The following is a 9391-nucleotide window of genomic DNA, read 5'->3' as shown; positions in this document are numbered from 1 at the left end:
CATTAAACCATGTCGTTCAAAAACCATTCATGAACAAAACCACTACCATATGTTGCTCAGAGTTACATGCAATGATTCAGTTTGACCGTGGCTTTATTTGGAACTATTTGGTTTATTTATTTATGTTTATTGAACTGTTGTATAAAAAATGGCATATTTACAGCCTTGCAGTTGGCAAATGTGTCAGCATAGCTGTGTTTATCTGCGGCCAAAACAGAACGTAAAACATAAAACTCACTTTATGTATAACTCAAATGACTTTTATTGAGAGGGCGGCTGTGTTGAGCGAGTGGGCTTTGTGTCACGCTGCTTTTGAAAATCTCCACCTGTGGGACAAGTTACGTGGGTTGATTTGTAGCAATCATACATCAGATCTCAGCTGTCCCCAATCTGCTGTTACTGTAGCTTTGAACGTGAGGGAATCCCTCTTGCTCCGAGATCAAAGCATAGGAATAACAAGCTGCAAAGCAAATCAGACAGGGAAACCCTCTGTTTACTTCATCTAGGCAGGTCTTTTGAGGAAATGTTGAGAGAGACTTAAGAGTTATGTATTTATTTTTATTTCACTAGCAAGAACAAGAAGTTTCCACATTTTACATATTTGAATTTTTTTGAAAAATATTATTATTTGCAACTGTTATTGTTTACTTTCTGTTAATTATTTTTATGTTTTTGACTAGAACTCAGTGCACTATTGATGGTAATTATCAGTGAAATATGAGAAAATAACTTGTAATATGTGATTGCTAAAATGCACATCTGACTAAACACCTTTCCTCCCTACTGAACTACTACCATATATTTTAACATACAATGTGACATATTTCAGTGGCTTCTGAAATAATGAATACATAAGGCCTTATGTAAATTTACTTATAGGAGCTCATTATAATATGTTTAATAAAGATTCCAGTACGCAGTGTAACTAATGTAGCTCGCACTAGACCTTGACTAAATCATTCCCATGCTCATCGTTTCATGTTATGAAATCTTGCGAGAATTTTTGAAATTCAGATTTGTTGATTTATCATTTTCTTAATGTTCATTGACACATTCTTTTTACCATAGCTGACTTACAAATAAATATTGAAGATTTGTAAGATACAATAATAGGGAGGGCATTCAGTTCTCCTCGTTCTTGAGTCTCGCTGAACCTCTGTGCCGTGAGAAAGAAGCTGAGGACAAACATAAGACATTCTGTGTATTTCATATTCAAAACATCGTATTGCTCAGAGGATGCTCTTTCAAAGCTCATAGTCTTATTGGAGTTTATACTGTACTTAAGTTTCAATTAATTGTTAACTTCTCAGATGCTCCTCTTACAAAATGAGTGCAGCATAGACTATTAATTGCATATTTCTTATCATGATTAAACAGAGCTCCTTTATATTTTTCTTTCCTGTGGGAAAACATTAGCAAATCAGCCAGAAAATGTTTAGAAAGAATTTGAGTAAATGTAAACCAATGGTTTATTTCTCAAACTGTTATTGAATTGCCATGTTGTCTGTAGGAAGTCATGTTGTTATGCTCTGGCATGTGTTTATTGATCTTGGCAAGCTCTCGTTTGTTGTTCTGTATCCTAATATAACCTCTGTTCACAAAATTGCTCAATTCAGGATTCCACCTGGTCAGTCAGGCCTGATGAATCTTTCTTGGGGAGTGTGTCTGTAGTTTTTAAGACAGGCCCACATCTTGGCTGCTATTGCAGGTGTTACTGCCCCATATCATCACTTACCAGCTGCACAAACGGCAGGCTAAAACAAAGCCTGACTTTTGACTGTGTAGTGTGTGTGTAATTTGTATTTATTTAAGCCTCTCAAGTTTTCTCTTCAGCTTTAACAGCCCAATGCTACATAAGCAGCTGAGCGTGTAGTGTGCTGGCACTTAACGTAAGCTTGCAACTGCTCTTGCCATGAACTTATGAAATAATACTGTCCTATTATGTTTTTGTCTTCTGTCTAATCTATGCCTTCATCGGGAACAACTGAACATGCCAATGGAGATTACTGGCTTGAACTACTGTTCAAAATTTGGAGTCAGTAACATTATATAAAAAAAAAGAAATTAGTACTTTTATTCAGCAGATGCATTAAATTGATCAAAAGTTACAAATAAATGCTGTGTTTTTTAACTTATTAAAGAATTAGTTTACAGTTCCTATAAAAATATTAAGCAGTACAACTGTTTTGAATATTGATAGTAATAGGAAATGTTTCCTGAGCAGCAAATTAGCATGTTTTCTGATGGATCATGTGACACTGAAGACTGGCGTAATGGCTGCTGAATTTAGATTGGCCATCATAGGAATAAATTACATTTTCGAACATATTAGAATAGAAAATAATCACTTTAAATTGTACAATTTTTTAAAAATAACAGTATTACAGTTTTTACAGTATTTAATGCAGGTGAGCATAAGAAGCTTCTTTCAAAAATACGGACTCTAAACCTTTAAACAGTAGTGGATGTTGAGTAATGTCATGTTGAGTCACTATTGTTAAAAGGAAAAAAAGGCTTCAGAGCAGATTTTAACAAAAAATGTCAGAATTGCAAATACACTGAGACCAAATTATTAGATCATGCATCAAATTATGCTGTCCACATTAATTTGATAACTTAATTGTCTTACTGTACACACTCAAAAACAAAAGGTACAAAATCAGTCATTGGGGCGGTACCTTTTCAAAAAGTACTAATATGTAGGTAATAATATGCACACTTTAGATACTAGTATGTACCTTTGGGGTACCAATATGTACCCTTAAGGGGTAAATAAGGTACAAATGTGTACATTTTGAAAGGGTACTGCCCCAGTAATAACTTGTACCTTTTTTTCTGAGAGGGTATGTCAACCCTAACTCTCTCATTGTCTTTATTTCTCTTTTTTCAGGAGAAACATTTAAGTCAACGTCTGAGCAACAAAATGTTCATCTGCGACAGGAAGTGTCTACGCTGTGTAAGAGGAGATCTAAAGATTGTATGCCCCCATGAGTTTTTCACAAAGTGAGTTCACAGCTCTGAATCTGTGATCTCAAGAACTTTATTGATAGAGGGGTTGCTGGTTTCCTGTGGTTCAAGCTAGCTGGTAAGCTGGTAGGTAGCTCACACAAAAGTGATTTAAGGCTAATCCGCTATAAGCCACAGCAAAGTGTTTGATGGTTCAAAGTGACTACAGGCTGATCCTATTCAACCACCCACACTGGGATGAGAAAGGCATACTTGTCTTTAGAGATTTTGTATTTCATCAATTAAAAGACTCCGACATGGATTTCCTTTAATTGCAAAGCTAGGTTTTAGTAGGACTGCGAATGCACTGTCAATGGATATTTCTGGATGGGGAAAAAGCAGGAGGTTTACTGTACATATCTAATGATACAGTCATTATTGTTGTGATGACACTGAATACATTGTCTAACCATTCTTCAGTTAGACCCAGATGCACATTTTTGGGCCTAAAGTGAGTATTAAATTCTTATCAGATCCCAGTTATCTACATTAAGCAATAATTCACACCTGTATGCTGGCATACCTCACAGTTCACTGAGCATTGTCTAACATTCCTGAATTCATACACAGTTTATGTAATTGACTTTTTGAAGCTGTAAAGGAGCTGCATGATCTACTGTATGGACAAAAAGTGCTGTATTAACTACCATAAAAGTTTGGGGTCAGTAAAATGTTTTTATTTTTTTAAGAGATTGTTACTTTTGTTCAGCAAGGATATATTAAGTTGACCAAAAGAAAGAGCTATTTAGTAAAATATATTTATAGAGTTACAAAAGATTTATATTTAAAATAAAAGCTGTTCTTTTGATCAAAGAAGCCTGAACAAAATGTATCCGATTTCTACAACAATAATAATCAGCACACTGATAATAAGAAGAAATGTTTCTGCAGACTTAATGGCTGCTGGAAATTCAGCTTTTCGTCACAGGAATAAATTAAATATTAAAATATATTCAAACAGAAAACAGTTATTTTTAATTCCTTAACTTATACATTCTAAACTCTGTATTATATCCTAATGTGTCCTTGCTGTTTTCATATGTTGTCATTTTTCAGCAAAATGTCTCATGGGCAAGAGCCCCAACGCTGAGGTGAAATTGGGCTGGATTAAATAGCAACGCTCTTGATTGGTGGCTGGATAGCTAAATGTCAGTTGTAGAGAGTGTTGTATCAGAGGGCTGGAGATAGTGTAGGCGTAGTTTGATTAATAAGGTGCCTGAAGAAGGGACTCAGCCAGGGACTCAGACCTCCATGATATGAGCCCCTGCACCATCCACCCATGATCAATAAGCCAGTCCAAGAGATTTCCAGGTGTTTCATAAGAGCAACAGTAAATTTAAAACAGGTTTTTAAGGTTGGACTGTTTGTGAATTGATTTTGATTAATCGAACACAGCGTTTCACAATATGTGTTATGTCTTATAGCTTCACAGCTTCATCGCTAATGCTCCCCTAAATTGACACCAACCAAACCAGAAATATGTTTGTTTAAACTCAAAGTGGTCTGGATATCATTAAGCACTGTGATTAATATTATTAAAATGCTGCTATACAATGAAGTAAAGACAGACAGAATTTGGATAAAAGCATCAGCTGAATGAATAAATGTAAGTAGCTGTTACTTGAACTGAAGCAGCTTGAAAAATACAATTATTGGCTTAATTGAGTATTGAGGATTGAGTATGAATGAAACAAGAGCACAGCTGCAGAAATCTACCTGTTTTTAGTCTTTATATATATATTATTATCATTTTATTATATTATATTATTAGATGTTTAGTTTTATATTACTTTATCTGTAAGTAACTGGAAGAGTTTTTATATTTTAAGTTTTAGATTTACATTCAACTCTTTTGATTGCCTTAATATAATGGTAATATAATATCAATAATATGTTATGCCATAGTTTTTGTTTCATAGGCAAAACAGAAATAGCAGAAAGTTGAATTTTGCCAGTTATATCCTGTTATCCAAATTATGTCGTCTTAGATCTTTCTGTTGCAATAAATTAGAAAAATTTTCAGAGAATATAAATATCTTAACAACTGCTGATATATTGGCCTTTTGTGCATCTTCCACCAGGCCGCTGGTTCTTGTTCCTCTTTGTAGGTCAGATGTTATTATTGGAACAGAGTCAGTCAGTCTGTGTTTGATTGTGACATTATGAAACACAATCTGTCAATGTCTGTCAAAAGAGTTCTGCTTTTTAATTTGCACCCAGTATTTTTATTGACAAAGGCAGATTATTTAGATGATGAAGTCATGGCATCCTTTTGTGTCTTGCAGCAATTGCATGACACATATTAACCCACACAAGGCCAAGCTGACCAGCAGAAGGATAAACTTTGGGACTGAATGGCAGATTTTAATAATTGCAGCCTCCAGCTTGTAATAATTTCTCAGCTGTCTTTTTTTATCAGATAGCACGCTCATCATAGACCAGAAGACTTTGGGTTTTATCCCTAACAAAAACACCTTCCTTAAATTTATTAAACGACACAAACTGACAGTAATTGAAAATGAATATGGGAGCTGGAGGTAAATACCACATTTATCAGACAACATCAGTGGCATCATGTCTTTTAATTGGATTCAGCTTTCTAAATTCAGCTTTTGGGAGGTCTAATAAATAATGGCAAGACAACAGAAAGCTGCATGTAATATTATCAACTTTTAAAAAATTTAATGACGTTGACTTGAATTAGTTTGATGTTTAATGTTAATGGGAACTTGATAAGATCAAAGTGAAAAATATTATAATAATCAGAATATAATTTCTTGCAACAAAACGGCCTTCATTAGTAAGAAGATGCTTTGGGAACAAAAACAGATTTGTTCTTGTGTTTTTGTAGTGTTTTTTAAATACATTGTCTACAATGTGTAAAATTGTGTTCAGCTTAACAAAAAATACAAACATAAACATGAAAGTATATAATGTAAAAGTATATATATATGATTATAAAAAATATGAGTATACTATTAAAAGTATGCATTTAATATTTAGTTCAAATTAATGCTGATATATTTTTTGGTGGCAAGTGGTTAAATGCCTCCTAAATGAACTCAAAATATGAGTAGAAGATGAAAGCAGTTCAGTATAATGTCTGTTATGATTTTTTCTTTACAGATATATTTGTGTTCTTTATTATGACTTTTAGATTAAGTAATGAGTGTATTATTAGGTCTGTAGATAAAAACATTAAACACAAATGTAAATTTCTTCACTGCAGAATGGCCTGGCGACAAGATCACAGCCCACCTATTAAGTCAAGTTCTACCATAGCACCTGTAAGGAGGAGAGTGCCAGCTGAATACACCCATGAACCTTTAATCTCCTTTGGTCCATAGATCACATTTCAGCCATGCATCCCTGTCCAACGCCCTCTGATAAATAAAAAATGTGCACTTTAAGTCTCAAACATTCTTATCTCTGTAACAGCTGCTCCCCTCCTTGCTGATGGCCATCTTGTTGGCTGACGTTTACCATCCCTCCTTTTGTGAAACAACAGTGGTGTAGATATTGAATTCACTTTACAAATGCCTAGAACATATCTGGTGGCTTTCCATGCGTAGACTTACACTATACGGTATGTTGCGGTGAATGTAGTTCATATGCACTGACTTTGTCACGCTCATTCCATTCCATCAATGTGCCTGTTGGCTACAGTATGTGTAGCCCTGAAACATGAAAGCAATGAGGTGTGTTGTGTAAGTGGTGAAACTGAGGTAATGATGAAATGACTGGAAATGAACCTGTGGGGAAATCCCTGGAGTAGTGATGTGGATTAAATAAATTGATTGCTAAAAATGGAACAACTCAGAAAACATCAAACAGGAAAGAGAAGAGTATTGTGTGTGAGAAAGTGACAAAATACTTGCATTCTTATCTTGTTTGTGTATCTGGATTTTTAGTTTAACCTTGCTACCCAGAGCCCTATTCAATTCAATAATAATAAAATGCATTAAAGATCATTTAAAATAATTGCAATAAAAATAAATAACTTTATTAAAAATGATGTATTCATTCGTTCATTCATTTATTATAAAATACACGTATGTATATTGTCTGTCTGTCTCGCTATGCAAGTGCAAATTGTTTTCCAGTCATTTCTGTTGTCCTACACAATGCTGTCATCTACTGGTGAACAAGTGAAAGTTTCAGGCTTGAAAGAGTTTTATGAGTAAGCATTTCAAATCAATTTTTTATTCAACTCATTTGCTTCATCTGTTCGTCAATGTGAATACATTAATTTACACATTTAATAGTAACATTTTTGTATAATTCAAATTACATCTTGAGAAGCAATACAGCTTCAGATAACATACTTCATAACATACTTCATTCCACCTGTTCAATACCATACATCTGTCTCGGTCTGTCTTTGTACTAAATATAAGCACTCCACTGGCCTAACATCCACAGTAACATTATTCTACTTACTTTACCCATCATATCAAAGAATAAAATTAAAAACTTCATTATTTCCCTGCTAAACATGTTTGGTCTAGACCTGTAAAGTTAAATAAATAGTTCACCCAAAAATTGTGTTATCATTACCCTCATGTCGTTTCAAACCTATATGAGTTTCTCTCTTATGTTGAACACAAAAGAAGATATTTTGAAGAATTTTGAAGAACCAAACATTCCCCATTGACTTCCATTGTGGGGAAAGAAATACTATGAAAGTCAACGGGGACCATCAACTGTTTGATTGCCAGCATTCTTTAAAATATCTTCTAAACAAACTCATACAGGTTTTGAACGACATGAGGATGAGTAAATGATCACAAAATTATAATTTTTAGGTGAACTATCCATTTAAGTGTTTTCATAAGTTGTTACTAGAAGAATGTGTGTTAGTCACAGTCCGTCACAGCATCTGCTACTTAATATTTTCTTGTCAAAGGCAAATTATCACACAAATTTGGTCTCCTTCATGCCATTCTCTCTTGACAAGAGTGGCACATAAATAAAAATTCACTTATTGCACTTCCAAATCAGAGGTCCATATCACTGATAAGTGGCTGTAGTAAAAATAGAGATCCAGCGTTGATTACTGTGTTACTCATGATGTAACCGGCTTGTCTTGAGTCACGTGTTAGACGTGAGCTCTGGCTCTGTGGATGTCTGGCACTATTGTGGCACCAGCACCCAGCGGCATAGAATAAGCTGTGCTCAGATTCTGCAGTCCAACCACCAGACACTTCCAGCTGTAACGAAGAGCTTTCCCCATATTCTGTAAAAAAAGGCGTATAAACAAAAATGAGGTGACTTTATTTTGGTAGTCCACTTTAGACATTCTAAGTAACTTTGTAACTAATACCAATCATTATTAGTGTTAGTAGACAGTCTGCTTATATCTGCTAACATTTTATTTTGCTTGTCTCCTAACAGACACGTAACTTTGCAAGTACAGGTCAACTTACTCTATACTGACCCTAACCTAAAAGTGTACTAAAACTCTAGTTGACTGGTAGTTTCAGAGTACTGTTAGCCTAATAGAATGTCTGAAGTGGACTATCAAGTGTAAATGAAAATGACTATACTTTAATACAGTTGTATTAACAATAAGTCCCCCATGTAGGCTATAATTACTCTACTTATAGCTACTTGACTGATAATGAAGTAGCTTATTTTTAAAGGTTTATTATTATTATTATTATTGTTAAAGAGAATCTATGGTTAAAATATATTATTTTAATAGATTAAAATATTTAGCTGTGGTAATGTGATTAGTTGCTGAGAGGAAAATTATAAATAATATATAATAAAATTAAATATTTGGTCGCTATATTTACATGACTAAACAGCCTATACCCCAACCAGTTATGAAACTCATAAAAATACATACATTTTTCAATTAATTTGTTGTTGATTCTTTAAAAATCCGCAATATGTTTCTGTCTGAGCTGTGTTTATATTAAATAATTATTTCTGAGATACTCGTTAAGCGGTGTTATTATGTTTTACCGTGTTTCAAAGTTAATCACGTACTTTTCTCAACTTTTTATACTTGTCTTGTTTTTTCTTGATATTGTCATCTTGTGGTTGGTCAATATCATCCTCAAGCAGCGGCTGGTATTTCTCTGGCAGAAAAGCGAACTTCTTTTTCTTGTTCACGCTCGTCGATGAGTTCAACACAAGCGGCTCGTCTTGAACCTTGATTTCTTCCTTAGCTGGTTGATCGTCGACAGTAGGAACTATTTTAGATTTGTCCTTCTTTTTATGCTTTGATTTCCGCTTGAATTTGAGGCGTTTTCGAGACATTTTGATCACATCTAAGGTACACTGTCCTGTCCATTGGAATCAGCTGAAGGTGTCAGGTGCGAAGTTCACGGAACTTCAGCATTGTGCGCATGCGCAGTTCGCGCTAATCACTGACAGA

The 9391-nt window shown here is 34.4% G+C and overlaps 1 protein-coding gene across 1 annotated transcript; it reads right to left on the bottom strand.

The window, feature by feature from the left end:
- Positions 1-7187: 7187 nt before the first annotated feature.
- Positions 7188-9353, bottom strand: LOC306886036 (required for drug-induced death protein 1). The gene is made up of 2 exons (XM_079442894.1): positions 9001-9353; positions 7188-8242 (listed from the first exon to the last, which is right to left on the bottom strand). The coding sequence occupies exons 1-2, from the start codon at positions 9271-9273 to the stop codon at positions 8105-8107; spliced, it is 411 nt and encodes a 136-aa protein (XP_079299020.1). The 5' UTR covers positions 9274-9353; the 3' UTR covers positions 7188-8104.
- Positions 9354-9391: the final 38 nt, after the last annotated feature.

Source organism: Barbus barbus, assembly GCF_936440315.1.
Source record: "Barbus barbus genome assembly, chromosome: 20".
NCBI classification, from domain to species: Eukaryota; Metazoa; Chordata; class Actinopteri; order Cypriniformes; family Cyprinidae; genus Barbus; species Barbus barbus.
Note: the sequence above shows the minus strand (reverse complement) of the source record. Positions and strands in the feature narration are given on the sequence as shown.